This window comes from Thalassophryne amazonica, chromosome 13 (assembly GCF_902500255.1).
Source record: "Thalassophryne amazonica chromosome 13, fThaAma1.1, whole genome shotgun sequence".
NCBI classification, from domain to species: Eukaryota; Metazoa; Chordata; class Actinopteri; order Batrachoidiformes; family Batrachoididae; genus Thalassophryne; species Thalassophryne amazonica.
Genome location: NC_047115.1, coordinates 91,798,164 through 91,820,044, shown reverse-complemented (window position 1 = coordinate 91,820,044; position 21,881 = coordinate 91,798,164). Strand labels below are relative to the sequence as shown.

Here is a 21,881-nt window from a genome sequence, read left to right as displayed (position 1 = left end):
CTTGGCGGTGGACCGGGACAGCGTGCAAAACAGATAGAACGCGTGCCCAGCACGGCCACATCACGGTCGCAAATGGTATGTCGCGCATGCAGACAGAGTGGGCACGGATGAAGCGAGTGCATCACGGCCGCTGTGCATCCGATATGCGATCATACGCGGATGCATTAATCAATCAATCAATTTTTTTTATATAGCGCCAAATCACAACAAACAGTTGCCCCAAGGCGCTTTATATTGTAAGGCAAGGCCATACAATAATTATGTAAAACCCCAACGGTCAAAACGACCCCCTGTGAGCAAGCACTTGGCTACAGTGGGAAGGAAAAACTCCCTTTTAACAGGAAGAAACCTCCAGCAGAACCAGGCTCACGGAGGGGCAATCTTCTGCTGGGACTGGTTGGGGCTGAGGGAGAGAACCAGGAAAAAGACATGCTGTGGAGGGGAGCAGAGATCGATCACTAATGATTAAATGCAGAGTGGTGCATACAGAGCAAAAAGAGAAAGAAACAGTGCATCATGGGAACCCCCCAGTAGTCTACGTCTATAGCAGCATAACTAAGGGATGGTTCAGGGTCACCTGATCCAGCCCTAACTATAAGCTTTAGCAAAAAGGAAAGTTTTAAGCCTAATCTTAAAAGTAGAGAGGGTGTCTGTCTCCCTGATCTGAATTGGGAGCTGGTTCCACAGGAGAGGAGCCTGAAAGCTGAAGGCTCTGCCTCCCATTCTACTCTTACAAACCCTAGGAACTACAAGTAAGCCTGCAGTCTGAGAGCGAAGCGCTCTATTGGGGTGATATGGTACTACGAGGTCCCTAAGATAAGATGGGACCTGATTATTCAAAACCTTATAAGTAAGAAGACGAATTTTAAATTCTATTCTAGAATTAACAGGAAGCCAATGAAGAGAGGCCAATATGGGTGAGATATGCTCTCTCCTTCTAGTCCCCGTCAGTACTCTAGCTGCAGCATTTTGAATTAACTGAAGGCTTTTTAGGGAACTTTTAGGACAACCTGATAATAATGAATTACAATAGTCCAGCCTAGAGGAAATAAATGCATGAATTAGTTTTTCAGCATCACTCTGAGACAAGACCTTTCTGATTTTAGAGATATTGCGTAAATGCAAAAAAGCAGTCCTACATATTTGTTTAATATGCGCTTTGAATGACATATCCTGATCAAAAATGACTCCAAGATTTCTCACAGTATTACTAGAGGTCAGGGTAATGCCATCCAGAGTAAGGATCTGGTTAGACACCATGTTTCTAAGATTTGTGGGGCCAAGTACAATAACTTCAGTTTTATCTGAGTTTAAAAGCAGGAAATTAGAGGTCATCCATGTCTTTATGTCTGTAAGACAATCCTGCAGTTTAGCTAATTGGTGTGTGTCCTCTGGCTTCATGGATAGATAAAGCTGGGTATCATCTGCGTAACAATGAAAATTTAAGCAATACCGTCTAATAATACTGCCTAAGGGAAGCATGTATAAAGTGAATAAAATTGGTCCTAGCACAGAACCTTGTGGAACTCCATAATTAACTTTAGTCTGTGAAGAAGATTCCCCATTTACATGAACAAATTGTAATCTATTAGACAAATATGATTCAAACCACCGCAGCGCAGTGCCTTTAATACCTATGGCATGCTCTATTCTCTGTAATAAAATTTTATGGTCAACAGTATCAAAAGCAGCACTGAGGTCTAACAGAACAAGCACAGAGATGAGTCCACTGTCCGAGGCCATAAGAAGATCATTTGTAACCTTCACTAATGCTGTTTCTGTACTATGATGAATTCTAAAACCTGACTGAAACTCTTCAAATAGACCATTCCTCTGCAGATGATCAGTTAGCTGTTTTACAACTACCCTTTCAAGAATTTTTGAGAGAAAAGGAAGGTTGGAGATTGGCCTATAATTAGCTAAGATAGCTGGGTCAAGTGATGGCTTTTTAAGTAATGGTTTAATTACTGCCACCTTAAAAGCCTGTGGTACATAGCCAACTAACAAAGATAGATTGATCATATTTAAGATCGAAGCATTAAATAATGGTAGGGCTTCCTTGAGCAGCCTGGTAGGAATGGGGTCTAATAAACATGTTGATGGTTTGGATGAAGTAACTAATGAAAATAACTCAGACAGAACAATCGGAGAGAAAGAGTCTAACCAAATACCGGCATCACTGACAGCAGCCAAAGATAACGATACGTCTTTGGGATGGTTATGAGTAATTTTTTCTCTAATAGTTAAAATTGTGTTAGCAAAGAAAGTCATGAAGTCATTACTAGTTAAAGTTAATGGAATACTCAGCTCAATAGAGCTCTGACTCTTTGTCAGCCTGGCTACAGTGCTGAAAAGAAACCTGGGGTTGTTCTTATTTTCTTCAATTAGTGATGAGTAGAAAGATGTCCTAGCTTTACGGAGGGCTTTTTTATAGAGCAACAGACTCTTTTTCCAGGCTAAGTGAAGATCTTCTAAATTAGTGAGACGCCATTTCCTCTCCAACTTACGGGTTATCTGCTTTAAGCTACGAGTTTGTGAGTTATACCACGGAGTCAGACACTTCTGATTTAAAGCTCTCTTTTTCAGAGGAGCTACAGCATCCAAAGTTGTCTTCAATGAGGATGTAAAACTATTGACGAGATACTCTATCTCCCTTACAGAGTTTAGGTAGCTACTCTGCACTGTGTTGGTATATGGCATTAGAGAACATAAAGAAGGAATCATATCCTTAAACCTAGTTACAGCGCTTTCTGAAAGACTTCTAGTGTAATGAAACTTATTCCCCACTGCTGGGTAGTCCATCAGAGTAAATGTAAATGTTATTAAGAAATGATCAGACAGAAGGGAGTTTTCAGGGAATACTGTTAAGTCTTCTATTTCCATACCATAAGTCAGAACAAGATCTAAGATATGATTAAAGTGGTGGGTGGACTCATTTACTTTTTGAGCAAAGCCAATAGAGTCTAATAATAGATTAAATGCAGTGTTGAGGCTGTCATTCTCAGCATCTGTGTGGATGTTAAAATCGCCCACTATAATTATCTTATCTGAGCTAAGCACTAAGTCAGACAAAAGGTCTGAAAATTCACAGAGAAACTCACAGTAACGACCAGGTGGACGATAGATAATAACAAATAAAACTGGTTTTTGGGACTTCCAATTTGGATGGACAAGACTAAGAGACAAGCTTTCAAATGAATTAAAGCTCTGTCTGGGTTTTTGATTAATTAATAAGCTGGAATGGAAGATTGCTGCTAATCCTCCGCCCCGGCCCGTGCTACGAGCATTCTGACAGTTAGTGTGACTCGGGGGTGTTGACTCATTTAAACTAACATATTCATCCTGCTGTAACCAGGTTTCTGTTAGGCAGAATAAATCAATATGTTGATCAATTATTATATCATTTACCAACAGGGACTTAGAAGAGAGAGACCTAATGTTTAATAGACCACATTTAACTGTTTTAGTCTGTGGTGCAGTTGAAGGTGCTATATTATTTTTTCTTTTTGAATTTTTATGCTTAAATAGATTTTTGCTGGTTATTGGTAGTCTGGGAGCAGGCACTGTCTCTACGGGGATGGGGTAATGAGGGGATGGCAGGGGGAGAGAAGCTGCAGAGAGGTGTGTAAGACTACAACTCTGCTTCCTGGTCCCAACCCTGGATAGTCACGGTTTGGAGGATTTACAAAACACATAAATGCTGGCCAGCGCCAGCCCAGCTGTGGATACTGACAGACGCAGATATGGATCGCCGAAGACGTGCCATGACGGTCACTGCCATCCAACAGCAGACAATGCAACTCGCCCAGCTCCTGCATGTGCTGCAGAGGAGGAGGAGGCGGTGCAGAACGGCACAGAGGGCTGTGTGGGTGAAGCCATGGATCGCCAGGAGACCGGACCTGGGCATCTACAACAGGCTGTTGGTGGAGTTGCGGAACGAGGACCCACGTGCCTTCCACAGTTTCATGCGAATGCCCCCTGACATGTTTGATGAACTGGTAAACCGGCTCACACCCAGACTGACTAGGCCAAGCACCAACTGCAGACCCAACCTGGAACCAGGCCTGAAGGTGGCAGTAACCCTGCGCCACCTGGCCTCAGGCACAACATACATAGACATGCAGTACGCCTGGAGAGTGCCACATAACACACTGAGCAAGGTCACCACAGAGGTGTGTGAGGCCATAGTGGGGGAGTACTTGGACGAGCTCATGACCTGCCCCACCACCGAAGCAGGATGGCGCCACATTGCCGATGGGTGGCTACAGCGGTGGAATTTCCCCCACATCATTGGTGCCATAGATGGCAGACATATGGCATGCAAAGCTCCCCCCAACACAGGCTCGCAGCACTACAACTATAAAGGCTACTTCAGCATCATATTGCTTGGCCTAGTCAGCTCTGACTACATGTTCCTCTGGGTGGATGTGTCAGGTTGTGGTGCTGCATCAGATGCCCAGATATATAACAGTGAGCTGATATACATATAGACATACCTGATGAAGCCTTACAGCTCCAGGAACCTCAGCAGGGAGGAGCGCATCTTCAACTACAGGTTGTCAAGGGCACGACGGGTGGTGGAGAGTGCATTTGGAATCTTGGCCAATCGGTTCCAGGTACTGCTTACCACCATGCAGCACCATGTGGACACAGTGCGCCTCATTGTGAGGGCATGTGTGCTGCTACACAACCTAATGCGGACCCGCTACCCAGTCCTGCAGAACACGCTGTTGGACCAACAGCTGCAAGATGGGCAAATGGTGCCAGGGGAATGGAGGAGGGGATGGAACCTGGATGACACCGTGGATGTCCAGGCACCCAACAGGGCGTCCAAAGCTGCCAAGCTGCAGCGGAACCTAATCAAACACTGGTGCAACTCACCTGCTGGTGCTGTGGCCTGGCAAGACCGGATGGTGGACCTGGTATAAGGACAGACCCTTACACATGGACGATATACCGGTACAGTTCACCACCCCCGTGATGTAGTCAGTGGCAGGTTGTAACATTGGATGTTGACTGCATCTATTGATCACCACATCACTTATAATAATAATAATAATAATAATAATAATAATAATAATACATTTTATTTATATTGCACTTTACATTTGTAAACAAATCTCAAAGTGCCACAGAAGTTAAACAGAAGCATAAAACAATCAACAACAATAAAAATAAAAAAAATAGGATTAATTAAAATCAATTAAAATTAGCAGCTATAATTCATAAGCTTTCTGAAATAAAAATGTTTTAAGATTTGATTTAAAAGAGTCCACTGACTGTGGCGCCCTCAGGTGGATAGGCAGGGCATTCCACAGGCGTGGTGCTGCTGCCTGAAAGGCTCTGTCCCCCATTGTGTGGAGCGTGGTTTTCGGGACCTGGAGGAGGTGACTGTTGTTTGAGCGGAGGCATCTCATGGGCTCATAGGTGGACAGAAGTTCTTTGAGGTACACTGGTGCACTGCCGTAGACACACTGATAGGTCAGGAGGCAGATCTTATATTCCACCCTGAACCTAACAGGAGGCCAATGGAGTTTATTGAGGATAGGAGTAATGTGTTGAGTTTTGGGCACCCCCATAACTCAACACACAAACACTTGACAGTATATTGATACTCAAAATCCATACCTTGTGATATATATGTGTTGATGGACAGTGCATGTAAAGTGTGCATCACTGTGACATCATGTGCATTAGTAATGGTCCTGCTTCAACCTGTGTCTCAGTAAATGGTCAAAAGGATGGGACACTGACATCAAGGTCACACTATCACCTCCGTTTATTGTGCTCATGTGCTCATCACAGATCATAACACAGTGCAAATAACAATAATAACACCCACATGTGACTTGTCCATGACCCATTAGTGTGTGTGCTTTCACAGACAGGTGCCACCCTGTGGCTGTGGAGTTCCAGGTGTCGACGGCAGTGGACCAGGGAGTGTGTGGAGGGGCCGCATGCATGGCGGACTGACATCTCCCCACCCACTGAGTGACAGGGTGGGGGTGCCAGCCAAGACATCATGTGTCGCCTCCAACACGTGACACGGTGTGCGTCTGTGGTCCTGGCTGATCAGTTGCACCGCTGCTACTTGGCATGTGCTGGGGGAGGGCAGGTGGTTGTGGCAAGTGGAAGCGCTGTGGTGGTACATATGGTGGGATGGCAGGTGGCTGTGGCTGCTGGAACCGCTGTGGTGGCTGGTAGGGGGGTAGGCGGGTGGCTGTGGGTGGTGCTACTGAGAGTACGGCTGGTACAGGCCCTCAAGAGGTGCACACAGGGCCTTGCTCAGCCTAGGTGTGGCGGGGTGTATGGTGGGCAGCTCGGCAGACGGGGAGGAGACAGTGGCATTGGGGTTGTGCAGCAGGGTGCTGATTTTCCGCACCATTGCGCCGTACTGCTGCTCGGGGAGCCCTCTCAGCATGTCTGACACATAGGTGATGTGTGGACGGACTCTCGCGGGCAAGCTGGGCCAGCTGGGCCAGCAGCTGTGTGTTGGCCTTCATGCTGTCCTGGATCTCCCTCAGGCAGGCCTCCTTCTCAGCATCCTGGCGCCTTCTCTTTGTCTGCCAGCTGCTGCCACCTTTGCTGGCGTCACGGGACAGGTGTAGGTATAACCACAGTAATTACAGGTTAATGTTGTTGCATCATAAACCAGGGCTCGAAATAGTACGTGCATGTGTTATTTTCTGCTCTCATTATTCGTGTGGTGCACGTGAATTTATACTGCACTTGGACTGGTGCTACTAACACATATTACTTGCACCAAAAACAGGTTACTTGCACCACCACATAAGAGGTCAGTCTGCTATCAACCGTAAAACCCCTCCTCTGATGTGTCAGACTCCTCCCCTCTGGGGAGTGTCTGAGGGGAGAACAGCAGCAGCGGCAGGACAGTGTTTCCTTTTCTCACGTGCGCGCGAGCACACCGTCCGTGCAGATCAGTGTATTTATTAGCCACACAGAGATGTGATAAAACAAATGGTGACTGGTTTATGACACAATTCTGATGGAGTTTGGGGCAAGCGAGAGGGAGAGAGAGAGGTAGCTGCTGACAGCCGTTTTTTTTGTCCTCTCATTGTTTCGATGTGCGCGCACCAACACAACAAATGGCGCACTGCAACTCGCACTGTGTCTGAGTCATGCAACACAAGGCAGACGATGCCAGCACACTGGCAGTAGTGTTTGTTTTCCCCTTATTTATGACTTTATTGGTCCATGTTACTGGTGCTTATAGTTGATCAAACTTGAATGACGTTATTTGCACCAGTGCACATTACGTGCACCACACGTATAATACATGCACACACTGGCACATGCACGTCGTATTTTGGGCCCTGCTGTGTGTTGTCTTCATCTTCCCTGCGTTACAAGACCCAGACACATGGGGTGCGCTGCTGTGCTCCATCTGTTGTGTAGGCAAGCGCACATGTACACAAAGTATGAAGACCTGGCTGGCTGTGGTTCCTGCACTTTGTCCCCCTCAAACTCTGTCATAACTATGTTATGAACCACTCACCATTTGATTTATTACACTTCTGTGTAGTTATTACATAAGATGATCTTCAAGGCCGAGGCTCTCGCGCGCGCACGTGACGAGCAGGAACACTGTCCTGCCACTGCTGCTGCTCTCCCCTCACACTCAGACACGTTTTTTTTTTTTGGTGTGACTTTTTTCTTTTTTTTTTACCACCCGTGCAGTTTGCTTAAATGATGGATTTCGAAGCCTGGACACCCAGTGTGTGTGTGTGGGGGGGGGGGGGGGGGGGCACATAACATAATCAGCACGACCGACTAACATATATCACACATTGGGGGACAGTACTTACAGGTTTCATGGGTGCAGCCGTGTGGTGTCGCAGTTCCCCCTCGTAGAAGGCGCATGTCTGCAGCACATACTTCTCCTGGTCTGTGAGTTTCTTGGCGGCCTGCCCCGACTTCCCCTTGTGCAGCTTTACATACCATGTATGCATGCCCCACCACCAGCCCTGCAGGTGGTCAGGGGACACGTTCAGCTCCCTCCCGTTGTCCTCCCACATGGCCTTCTTCTTGTTCGTGTCCTTAAACAGCCGGTGTCCCCTTCGCCACAGCAGCTCGTTGTCCCTGAGCCACTCGAAGATGACGTCCTCATGTTCTGGTGGGAGCGTGTAGTTTTTTCTGGCCTTCCTCACTGGCCGCTGGTCCACTGCCATCTCTGTGTGTTTTGTGGGCTTGGCCTTCCCCTTCCCGGCGGTGGCCCGTGTCCCACTTTCATCCCAGGTGTTACTCCGGCCAGGGACGTCCTCCGGGACCTCCTCGGCGGCTGCGAGTGGCGGGGTGGGGGTCCGTGCCCTGTCTGTTGCTGGCGGTGGTGGGGTGGGAGATGGCGCCCTGTCCTCTGTGGCTGTTGCGGCCTTCTGTCCCCTCCTTCCGCATCTCGTCCATGGTGGCATGTTGTCTGTTTGGTGTCTCTGTGAATACTGATCCCGGCAGGCCCATTTACACTTCCTTTGTGTCTGCGATGCAAATGAGGCGCATGCGCACCACCACCGCAATTCCCATTTCTAAGATTATCGATTCCACTTATCGATCCAATTCCTTACCGATTCCCTTATCGATACCTCTTGTGAATTTTCTGTGTACTACAAGTAGCCTTCACAGGCTTTCTATGTCAATAACATTTTATTGAGTCTTAAAGTAAATAAATATGAAATTGGTCACTGGATCCTTGATCTCTGGACATATCAATCAATCAATCAATCAATCAATTTTATTTATATAGCGCCAAATCACAACAAACAGTTGCCCCAAGGCGCTTTATATTGTAAGGCAAGGCCATACAATAATTACGTAAAAACCCCAATGGTCAAAACGACCCCCTGTGAGCAAGCACTTGGCGACAGTGGGAAGGAAAAACTCTCTTTTAACAGGAAGAAACCTCCAGCAGAACCAGACTCAGGGAGGGGCAGTCTTCTGCTGGAACTGGTTGGGGCTGAGGGAGAGAACCAGGAAAAAGACATGCTGTGGAGGGGAGCATAGATCAATCACTAATGATTAAATGCAGAGTGGTGCATACAGAGCAAAAAGAGAAAGAAACACTCAGTGCATCATGGGAACCCCCCAGCAGTCTAAGTCTATAGCAGCATAACTAAGGGATGGTTCAGGGTCACCTGATCCAGCCCTAACTATAAGCTTTAGCAAAAAGGAAAGTTTTAAGCCTAATCTTAAAAGTAGAGAGGGTGTCTGTCTCCCTGATCCGAATTGGGAGCTGGTTCCACAGGAGAGGAGCCTGAAAGCTGAAGGCTCTGCCTCCCATTCTACTCTTACAAAACCTAGGAACTACAAGTAAGCCTGCAGTCTGAGAGCGAAGCGCTCTATTGGGGTGATATGGTACTATGAGGTCCCTAAGATAAGATGGGACCTGATTATTCAAAACCTTATAAGTAAGAAGAAGAATTTTAAATTCTATTCTAGAATTAACAGGAAGCCAATGAAGAGAGGCCAATATGGGTGAGATATGCTCTCTCCTTCTAGTCCCCGTTAGTACGCTAGCTGCAGCATTTTGAATTAACTGAAGGCTTTTCAGGGAACTTTTAGGACAACTTGATAATAATGAATTACAATAGTCCAGCCTAGAGGAAATAAATGCATGAATTAGGTTTTCAGCATCACTCTGAGACAAGACCTTTCTAATTTTAGAGATATTGCGTAAATGCAAAAAAGCAGTCCTACATATTTGTTTAATATGCGCTTTGAATGACATATCCTGATCAAAAATGACTCCAAGATTTCTCACAGTATTACTAGAGGTCAGGGTAATGCCATCCAGAGTAAGGATCTGGTTAGACACCATGTTTCTAAGATTTGTGGGGCCAAGTACAATAACTTCAGTTTTATCTGAGTTTAAAAGCAGAAAATTAGAGGTCATCCATGTCCTTATGTCTGTAAGACAATCCTGCAGTTTAGCTAATTGGTGTGTGTCCTCTGGCTTCATGGATAGATAAAGCTGGGTATCATCTGCGTAACAATGAAAATTTAAGCAATGCCGTCTAATAATACTGCCTAAGGGAAGCATGTATAAAGTGAATAAAATTGGTCCTCGCACAGAACCTTGTGGAACTCCATAATTAACCTTAGTCTGTGAAGAAGATTCCCCATTTACATGAACAAATTGTAATCTATTAGATAAATATGATTCAAACCACCGCAGCGCAGTGCCTTTAATACCTATGGCATGCTCTAATCTCTGTAATAAAATTTTATGGTCAACAGTATCAAAAGCAGCACTGAGGTCTAACAGAACAAGCACAGAGATGAGTCCACATTGCACCCAGTGAGTCAAAATTTCACACATTCTGGAGAAATGTTGGTTATTGATTTGAGGAAACTTCTCAATTGCCCCTTGTATATCTAATAAAGCTATGATAAAATTCTCTTCTCCCCACTAACTTGTTTTGGCAAACAAACTAAAAGCATAACTTTGATGTGATTATTGATCACTGAACACAATATACCTGTTTGTTGTCTTACCTGTCCAGCAGATATCCAGCAAAATCTTTATGTGAAATACATCCAGATTTTATCTGGTGTTCTTTCTAGTGGGATGTCTGGAGGTGTGTGTATATTTGTTGTGCCCATTTTTATCTTTCATGTTTAAGATTCAGTTCAGTTCAGTACATTTTTTTCCACTCACAACTAAAGTCTACTGCTTGTCTTTAGTTCCACAAAGCTATGGTGTCTTCTGGAAAAAAAACCTTGATTTTTGAGTCTGTCAGCGATATAAGATTGTATCTCTTTTACGTAAATAATAACTAAAATTACAGCTGTGCAGGAAAAAAAATATTTTATGACTTAAATTGTAAATTGTCTAAAGGGAGTGCAACTTTAACATAATTTGCTACATTTCATTTCAAATTTTGCCAAAAATATTTAGCGCTGTTTAATCAGAATCAAATTTATTTTCTCACATACAAGAAATTTGATCTGTTGTCATTGGTCCATAAACAACAATATAAAGAAAAGGGAAAAAAATGCTTCTCTAAGAAGTAACAATAAAAAAGAAAAGGAAAAAATACTTCTGTAAGAAGCAAAGGAGTCAAGTAGACACATAGGCAAAACTATGTTTACTGTGAAATAAATATAACATAGTGGAATGGGGCTTTGCAAAGGCATGCAGATGTACAGTACCTTTCAGTGCAGGTATGATCAGTCTGTACTTTGTGGGAGTGGGGGAGAGGCAGTGTAAATGGGGTCTAAGGCATTATTCATTAGTCTAGTTGTGGATGGAAAGAAGCTGTTTTTTTGTGACCTGATGGACCTCAGCTGTCTGCCAGAGGTGTGAGGGTGACAGAGAGTTTGTGTCCTGGGTGAGAGGGGTCGGCCTCTATCTTCCTTGCTCGCCTCAGGGCCCTGGAGGTGAACAGGTCCTGAAGGGATGGCAGATTGCAGTCGATCACCTTCTCTGCTGTGTGGATGATATGCTGCAGTCTGCTCCTGTCCTTAGCGATAGCAGCAGCGTACCAAATGGTGATGGAGGAGGAGATGATGGACTCAATGATAGCAGTGTAGAAGTTCACATCATTGTTTTTGGCAGGTTGAACTTCCTTTGCTGCCACAGAAAGTACATCATCTGCTGTGCTCTCTTGACTGGAGAGCTGATGTTCTGCTCCCACTTGAGGTCCTGGGTGATGGTGATCCCCAGGTAATGGGAGGACTCCACAATGACGACTGGAGAGTCACACAGGGTGATGGGGTTGGCCGGGACTGGGTTCTTTCTAAAGTCAACAACCAGCTCCACTGTCTTGAGGGAACTGAGCTCCAGGTTGTTCTGTCTACACCAGGACACCAGGTGATCAATCTCCTGTCTGTAGGCAGACTCGTCCCCATCAGAGATGAGTCCAGTGAGGGTTGTATCATCCTTGAACTTCAGGAGCTTTACAGGCTGGTGCCTGGAGGTGCAGCTGTTGGTGTACAGGGAGAAGAGTGATCCCGATAAAACATTGTCTTCATCAGCTCATCTATCTACATCCTGTTAAAAAATAAAATATTTGGTGCTCCTCAGTTTAACTGTGAAGCTGAGAGCGATTTGGATCACACATCAAAAATTTAGTTGTCTTTGTCTGAGCTTCAGGCTGGAGGACAGAATGGAAAGGAGAGAGAGAGAGAGAGAATGTATATCATGTGGAGTCCCCCTTTTTCCAAGAATATTGGTAACACTTGTGGGCACTTGGAAAAAATGTTGTGTATATGGATTCCATCTTTTTTCAATTTTCAAGAAAAGAATCTTAGGTTTTGTTTTTATGTTTTATGACAATGTCACTGTTTTAATCTTCCCCAGAGAAAGAAAACATTCTGTTACCCACAAGTAGAAGGAGAAAAAGAAAGTTGAGTATTTTCTTTCCCACTCTTCAGCCAGTCGCTCATTAAAGCGCTTGTCATTTTCTTCCGTCTTCTTGTCTGTCAGACAGACTCGCTCTCCAACCTTTACCAAAGCAAATCTGCACACGAACTTTCTTCTCCTGTCACCTGGACTGAGATACATAGATGAGCTGATGAAGACAGAATGTATTGATCTAGACACTGAGAGTAAAATTTGATTGGAATAGATTACCGATTTCCAAAAATACAGAGATGGTACCTCGGTGCTAACATAGGTGACACGGTGTAACAAGATGTGATCTCTGTCAGAATGCGCAGACGGCCGCATTCATTTTGTACTTGTGGAACAAACTTTAATTAGCACGACTAACGGTGGAAGTCACTCCGTTATTTCCATTTTATGTCATTCAGCCATAGAATCACTCTTCACACGTTCCATCCACACATTTCTTTATGGGTGGGGATGCTGGACGGTCCAAGATCCATCAAGTCCAAAGGACTGTGAGTCATTTGATTGGATTGTTTCACAGTGGCTTTCATTCCACTCATATTTATTCTCTGGAGAAACTGACGTCCAAACTCAAACCTCTGATTCATTCTGTCATTCCCTCAAGCCAGTGAGAACAATATTGGTTTCAGCATATATATAAGTATTCAAAACCACAATCTTGTAACAGTGTAGCAAACATGAAATTATATTTCTGTGGCTGTAATCTAGGACCAGTAATGGGTGAGGATGGTTGATGGTTGTGAGTAGGGGTGTGGAAAAAAAAATCAGTTCAAGTCAGAATCACCATTCTTATCCTTAACCATCAAAATTGATTATATACTTTCAAAAATTGATTTTTAAAATGACACAGTCTCGACTCAAGTCAGTTTCTTCTTCACTGCCGTAAATGTGGAGTTGCTGTCACACATCTCTCTTGGCTTCACACAACATTAGCAAATTAGCTCAGCTTGTCGTTACCATGGAGAAGGAGCAAATGCAAGAAATTCAACCCGCTCTGCCAACGATAAAACCAACCATTTGGACACACTCTAGTTTCTACAATGTGATAGATAAGAGGGAGCTTGATATGACCAACTCCACAGGTGTGCTCAAACGTTTACATACCCGTGCAGAATTTGTTTTTTGGCCATTTTTCAGTTTACATCCCCCTGTTCTTAATACCGTGTGTTGCCCCTTTAACATCAACGACAGCTTGGAGTCTTTTGTGGTCGTTTTGGACAAGGCTCTCTGATGGTAAAGCTGCCGCTGAATATGTCTTGGACTTTATTTATATCAGCTACGAAGAAATACAAACAGTATGACACACTATGGTAAGTCTGCGTGGAGTAGACAGTTTTCAAAAACTGAGTGACTGTACAAGAGTGAGGAAAGACACCCAGACAACCCAGAAGAAGTTGTAGGCTTCTGTGGCTGTGATTGCAGAAATTGTGCACAGTGCAAGCTTTGCATTTTGTATAAAAATCATTAAAAAATTGTATCATAAAAATGGGCAAAAAAAAAACACAAATTCTGCTAGGGTATGTAAACTTTCAGCACAACTTTATATGCCAGCTGTGCAAAATAAAGGTCAAGTGTTTCGGAAACACAACAGTGCCATGAAAAACGAAGGTTTCAGATATGATGCAGACAACTGAGCCGAGGTGTGTCATCTGATGACTTGATCCAGATCCTGAAATTATTAGCAGCGGTACGAGTATGTACTGAATTGATTGAAAATCAAATATTGGTTTTTGAATCGAAAATTGATTACCAGTGGCGGCTTCACAGATATTTTTCTGCAGGTGCTGTGGGGGAGCTTGGTATTTTTATGAGAGTGCTATGGGCTCATGTGTTGCGACGGCTCTCTGCTAAACCTCTGCCACATTCGCGAGCGTGCATACACATAGCCACATCTCATCTGTGACAGTTACTAATGACATACAGAATGACCAGATTCACACACACAAGCCTAGGCTACTGTTCAGTACAAATATTCACAGACCTCCACATGTAGCCTACAGCCTCTGAAGAGAAATGCTAAAGGCAAGCAGAGAGAAAATCTTTCACCTACCATTGATGTCTTCATAACAGCACAATGCGCCTGTTGTTGTGGTTAAGAGCAAAAGCATCAATGATTTGGTTTCTGTTCAGAGGCCGTGTTCTCTGAGGGGTAATTACCAGGAGTGCCACCGGGTTTACTGGTTTTGTTATTGACTTATAAAGTTGTTCATGGACTGGCATCATTTTATCTGGCTGATCTAGTGGAACTTTATGTGCCGGCCCAGGCTTTGCGGTCGCAGGATGCGGGACTTCTCTGTGTTCCCAGGGTGAAGAAGAAGTCAGCGGGTCAAAGAGCCTTTTATCATCGTGCACCCACCCTGCGGAACAGTCTTCCTGCGACCGTGAGGCAGTTGGATTCCGTGGACATTAAGTCACGACTAAAAAAAACATTTTTATTCGCTTTCTTATGAATAGTTTTTTTTTTTTATCTGTTTTATATTCTTTTACTTATGTTTTTAATTATGTATCTGAATTTTTTTATTCATTTTTAATTATTTATTTAAATTTTATGTTGAATTGTTTCATGTAAGGCGCCTTGAGATGGCTTCTGCTGTGATTTGGCGCATTATAAGCTAATTAAATTGAATTGAATTGTACGCTCATCTTGTGTAAAACAATCAGTTCTGTTGATGAATGTTTATTTTCTTTTATGAGTGGAATATTTATCTAATCACATAAATCTGAAAATGCCATAAGTGCCTTACTGCGGAAAACTGAAAGTGTCAACAGTGTTAACAGTGTCATTTAACAGTATAATTTAGATTTTTTTTTTTCTTCCTGTTGGTGGTGGGACAAAGTGCTGGCATCCTCCATCTGAGAAACTCACAGACAGCAGACAGATGCTGAGGGACTTCTTTAAAAACCCTTCCAAAAAAAAACAAAACACTTGAACCCTTAACATGTAACTTCCGTCATAATGAATTAACACATTTCCAGATGTCTTCTTCCAAAACCAGGGTGTCATGTGGAGAACAGTTTTTATCTGTGATGAGGAATCCTCACAACAGGTCAGATTAAAAGACTTTATTTAATCCGTGAGCCGGCTTCTAAACTTTTAGCTTTTGTTGTTAGCTCCACGTCGTCGTCTCCATTTTTTGTAGAAGCGTTACAGCGCTGCATACTGGCCTGGCATATATACTACAGCATTTTCACACGGTTTCACTGAATCTGTGAGAATGGAGCTATTTCTTGAATGGAATACTTTTTGAAAATGACAAAGAAAAAGATTGTATAGCAGAAGTTTAGTTTCAGTGTGGACAAGACCTTAAAAACATGGGATGGAATTAAATTATAATAATAAATGAGGAGTTATTTTCTTGGGGGTGCTATGACAAATGCAGGGGGAGCTCTAGCACTCCCCTAGTGCCCCCTTGGTGCCGCCCATGGTTACTACCAAAAGTAGTCATTGCCATGAGCTACTAACTGCACATATCACCGATCATTAGCTGTACATTTATATTACCTGTACACTGCTGTTTACAGTTATTTTTGTTTGTATTTTTTTATGTTTTCGTGAAAAAAAAATAGTATCCATTTGTAAAATATAATTTCTCTGTTGTGCTATTTATGTGGAAGTTGTATTTTGCACCATATTGGCGGGCTTAGATTCACTATGTGATATATCATTCCAAGCAATAGCAGCACAAAATATAATTACTTTTTAAATAAAATATAATTGTTGTTCAAATGTGCATTATATTTGTTTAGTGTGAATTTTATATCCTTTAAAAACTAATCACCAATGTAGCTGTCGAAACTAAAACATTCATACAATGAGTGTTTCTAAATAGTTAAATATAACAACGTTAAAATACAGATTGGGCTTTGAAGGAATTGACCGTAGGCTAAGTTTTTTTTTATAGTCAAATAGAAAAAATTCTTGTCTAACATTATCAGCAAATGTCAATTATTACATGACAACTAATATACACTTTACAGAAAACATTTCACTCATAAATAACACAACTTAGTGAGTGATGCTGAATATAATTCATAAATATAATGGCTCACCCCACAGACCCCCCCCCCCCCCCCGCCCCAGTTACAGCCCTCTTAACCCCCTGCTACTATAAGCATGTTTTTTGTTAATGTAGATTTAATTAATATTCATAGTTTTCAGCTAGTTGACAGTAGGGCTGTACAATATGTCAATATCTCAATATTGTCATATCAATATGATATATGATATGATGATGATTTCACACAAAGTGCAGCAACAGTCAAAATTAAGCATTCTCAAACAAAACAGTAATAATAACACACTCATTTTGCACTCATCATAAGGTTAGGATACTGTGTCCTCCAAAAGTATTGGAGCACTTGGTATTTCACACATTTTAATTAGTTTATGCCATTTCAAATACAAAAAATATAAAGAATAAAAAATTCTAAAATTATCTTCCTCAAACTAAAACTGAAAACAGAATCTCTAAAACTTGATAATACCTGTAAATAATAATCAGTTTTATTGCCAGTTTTCTTCAGACAAGTCAGGGGATGGAAACATGAACATTTCCAAGTCACTGAATATGTCTTGGACTTTATTTACATCAGTTATGAAGAAATACAAACGTTTCCTTCACCAAAACATCAAATCTAGGCTTTCATCTCGGATGTACTTTCTGGCAAATTGTAGCTGAACTATCAGGTCTTCTTTTTAAGAAAATCCTCCTCTACACCACTTCATCAGGAAGCTGGATTTTAGATTTTTAATTCATTTATATCAAGTTGTAGACATTTGCTTTCAGTTTGAGTTTAAGGAAGATAACTTTAGATTCATTTATCTCAAGCTGTGTCACTGGTGTGTCATTCAGACAGCAAAATTAAGACGTTATTTAAAAATAAGTCCTTCAGAGTTCAAAGTTAGGAGGTTACACAGGTTTTATACAGAACAGAGGAGGAGTAAATTACCTGGATTTCTTTCAACGTGAGCGTCTTTTTTGGCATAAAATGCAGTCATTTACTTACGATATAACTTTGGTGTCATTTGGAGTCCATTGTTCAGACGACGTGTTCAATTTCAAATCTGAGTCAAACTTTTTTCTTCTTCTACTAAGGTGGATTAGAACTTTTTTGTGGTACATAGCACAAACTACTGGACAGGAGGGACCTCACAGTCAATATGTGTCACTGATTTCAAAATGCAGATCTTTTCAACCAGATGTGCGGTGCTGTGACATGTCAATCATCTGTGTCCAATCAGATTTCAGGGGAGTCCAGTGCAACCTTGGCATCTGCTCTAGCTCCACCCATGCCAGAAAATGTTCAACATTTGTCATTTTGTCTTTCACTGTGGGTTCAAAATTTGGCACTTCCTGTTTCTGTCTGAACTTGCCTACAAATTCCCGTGAGATTCCATGAGATCCTGTCTACTGTCAATTCAGGAAGTATTTGACATTTCCTGTTTCACTGTGTGCTCAAAATTTAGCACTTCCTGTGTGGGACTCCCTGTACCATGAGCGAGCTTTGTGCCGCTGCGTGCTGCTTCGCTCATATCATTTGACCCTTGTGGTTGGCAGGGCTGTAGAAGAGAAAGCTGGGAGTCTGGGGTGGTGCAAATCAGCCGATTTGTAAGCAATGACGGTGCATTGTGATCGAACACAAAGTGTGGATTTTCCCCTAAGGTGTTCAGGGATTAATGAAATTCCTCCATTTTTCCCAGCAGTTGTGCACACTGTTCCACTTCTGCAGACTTTTGTTCCCTTGTTTGGAACTTACCAAGACAAACTCACATCTGGTGTACTGTTGTGTAACATGACACTGTTTTACACCCGATGTCATTGTTGCTTTCCTGATGACAGTTATTTTCATGCTGGGTTCCAAAATCCAACCCCTCCTCCACATTGAGACACCTGGGTAATGAATCAAGTAGGTGATTGCCTGTTGGGCTGAAATACAGTAGGGACCTTGATAGCCCCGTGGCCGCTGCAGTAACCATTAACAGGGCTCAGGTCAAACAAGAAGTCCTCAGCAGCAGATCAGGTGGAGGAGATGATGACTGTAACCCAACGGCTGTGAAAGTGGATGAAGGCTGCAGCAGGTCCTCACATACCAATTACCTGGGATTTTCCAGCCATCGGACCAGGTTGGGGATTTGTCAAGGACCATGTGTTTGTCAGCGAGTAACGCCATTCCCCCTTTAAACAAACCGTCTCAAGATTGACCCTTGATGTAGATTTTCTATCCCATCCGGGATCCAATCAAGAGACCATCTTGTCACTAAGGGATTGTCACAATGATTTTCATGCCCACTTGTGAAATACAATGAGGTGTGGTTAAGGTGCTAAAGACCAACAAAATCCTGGTGTAAAGTCAGATTTTCTGCTATTTACATGTGCAATACACAGATACTCCTTACATTTGCGCTAATGTTCTTCCTCTTCAGTCACCATACTACAACAAATCTGAGTTAAAACTAAATCATAAAAGTTAGCATGAAAAATGGAGTTGGGGAGCTGTCTATGGGCTGTGTAGGAGATTGGTTGGATGAAGATGGAGGTTTTGAAGGCTCAGACAGCTGTGGTGGATACTGCTCTGATAAATGATTGATTTCCACACTTTATGCACAGATCTGTTCCATTAGCAGAAAACCTCTCACTTCTGTACCTGTGTCCACCATCCAAATAACAGTGTGCCAGATGACAGATGATCTCATAGTGGAGCTCCTGCATTTGATTCTTGTGATATTAAACATCATATCTGGCTGATTGGCCACTTGAAACTTTTGGCCATTTTCCAAGATGGCAGTCAAATAGAACCTATCAAAAATCAATCAATCAATCAATCAATCAATCAATTTTTTTATATAGCGCCAAATCACAACAAACAGTTGCCCCAAGGCGCTTTATATTGTAAGGCAAGGCCATACAATAATTATGTAAAACCCCAACGGTCAAAACGACCCCCTGTGAGCAAGCACTTGGCTACAGTGGGAAGGAAAAACTCCCTTTTAACAGGAAGAAACCTCCAGCAGAACCAGGCTCAGGGAGGGGCAGTCTTCTGCTGGGACTGGTTGGGGCTGAGGGAGAGAACCAGGAAAAAGATATGCTGTGGAGGGGAGCAGAGATCGATCACTAATGATTAAATGCAGAGTGGTGCATACAGAGCAAAAAGAGAAAGAAACAGTGCATCATGGGAACCCCCCAGCAGTCTACGTCTATAGCAGCATAACTAAGGGATGGTTCAGGGTCACCTGATCCAGCCCTAACTATAAGCTTTAGCAAAAAGGAAAGTTTTAAGCCTAATCTTAAAAGTAGAGAGGGTGTCTGTCTCCCTGATCTGAATTGGGAGCTGGTTCCACAGGAGAGGAGCCTGAAAGCTGAAGGCTCTGCCTCCCATTCTACTCTTACAAACCCTAGGAACTACAAGTAAGCCTGCAGTCTGAGAGCAAAGCGCTCTATTGGGGTGATATGGTACTACGAGGTCCCTAAGATAAGATGGGACCTGATTATTCAAAACCTTATAAGTAAGAAGAAGAATTTTAAATTCTATTCTAGAATTAACAGGAAGCCAATGAAGAGAGGCCAATATGGGTAAGATATGCTCTCTCCTTCTAGTCCCCGTCAGTACTCTAGCTGCAGCATTTTGAATTAACTGAAGGCTTTTTAGGGAACTTTTAGGACAACCTGATAATAATGAATTACAATAGTCCAGCCTAGAGGAAATAAATGCATGAATTAGTTTTTCAGCATCACTCTGAGACAAGACCTTTCTGATTTTAGAGATATTGCGTAAATGCAAAAAAGCAGTCCTACATATTTGTTTAATATGCGCTTTGAATGACATATCCTGATCAAAAATGACTCCAAGATTTCTCACAGTATTACTAGAGGTCAGGGTAATGCCATCCAGAGTAAGGATCTGGTTAGACACCATGTTTCTAAGATTTGTGGGGCCAAGTACAATAACTTCAGTTTTATCTGAGTTTAAAAGCAGGAAATTAGAGGTCATCCATGTCTTTATGTCTGTAAGACAATCCTGCAGTTTAGCTAATTGGTGTGTGTCCTCTGGCTTCATGGATAGATAAAGCTGGGTATCATCTGCGTAACAATGAAAATTTAAGCAATACCGTCTAATAATACTGCCTAAGGGAAGCATGTATAAAGTGAATAAAATTGGTCCTAGCACAGAACCTTGTGGAACTCCATAATTAACTTTAGTCTGTGAAGAAGATTCCCCATTTACATGAACAAATTGTAAATTGACTTTTTTCATAGATCTGTCCATCTGTTTGATAGATTTAAATGATATTGGTGCTGAATTCTATTTAATTCTATTGTATTTGCTGTTTATGGTATTTACTTTTCATTTTGCTTATGTGCCAAATTCGAGTGAAATTTATTACATTTAGTACAAATGTTTTCCTGAGGGAGTCTTCCCAAGGGATCAGTTCTATCTAATCTAATCTAAATGGGTTCCTCCCAGCACATGTTTTGAAAGTGTTTTTCACTTTAAACTACTGCATGTAGGCCTATTAAAAGGTGGACTAATAGAAATTTATGCCACTAATTATCAGTTGATATTTTCTGCTCCACTATAATTGGTTTTTAATGTTTAGCCCAAAACACACCAATGATTGATTAATTATGAGACTAAATACATCCTCTGTGCCTTACTTTGTGTTCAGATTATGCTCTGTGTGTGTAGAATGTTACAGAAGGGGCCCAGTGACTTTGTTTAGTTCAAGACTCCAAAAGATGCCAAAAATGGAGAAAGTGGTGATGGAGAGAAATCAAAACTACCTGGACGCACATTTATCGTTCTAATGGCTTTTTCTTTGTTACGTACACTCCCTGCTCCCAGCAGAATGCTTTCTACTTCTCTAACAGCTTCTCGGACCAATTGCGTGTCCTTACCAAGTCGCTCTGTGGTTTACTGTTATTGTGTGTGATAACTAAACTCAGTTTTTGTGTGTGTTCAGGAGACGCCTGCGCGCTGAAGGATGTGGGCAGAGTTCTGGTCCTACACAGACGGACGGTCATGCCCTACGCAGTCTACTGCCGCAAACGTCACAACTCCAGCGACGACTCCCAAGTGCAAGAGTATGCTGGGTTGGTCGGTCAGGACTGTGCTGAAAGGATGCTGCTGTACCGGTCCTAACCGACAGACCCAAAACTACCTCCCAGTCACGTCTGTCTGTGCATGTACGTGCCCTCACTGTTGATAAAAGTGCTTTCTGCTGCTTCTTCCTGTAGTCACAGTTGGATAATCTCTGCCAAATCGATGTGGTCACTTACTACCCACTGTAGGGGCTCACGCACTCATCAACCTCACCTCAAGCTCCTTCACATTTATTACTTTATTCATCAATGAATTGTGTTGTATCTGCTTTGGTTTGGCTCTTGTATGTTCATTTGTTTGCTTTGATAATTACACAAACCTGTGGAGCTACTTTGCTGTTAGGGGTGTAACGATGTACTGGGGTGCAGACTAAGGGTTTGACTTTGAAAGTATAACAGTCTTGAGATATACTGTCTCT

At 42.7% G+C, this 21,881-nt stretch overlaps 1 protein-coding gene across 3 annotated transcripts in view; it reads left to right on the top strand.

Moving 5' to 3' along the window:
• Positions 1–21,585, top strand: part of LOC117522911 (arginyl-tRNA--protein transferase 1) — a 243,334-nt gene extending 221,749 nt beyond the window's left edge. For all 3 annotated transcript variants that reach the window (XM_034184337.1, XM_034184338.1, XM_034184336.1), the window contains one exon: positions 21,324–21,585. In XM_034184337.1, the coding sequence (XP_034040228.1) occupies positions 21,324–21,502 (179 nt within the window). In that variant the 3' untranslated portion in view covers positions 21,503–21,585. The remainder of the gene's footprint in view (positions 1–21,323) is intronic.
• Positions 21,586–21,881: the final 296 nt, after the last annotated feature.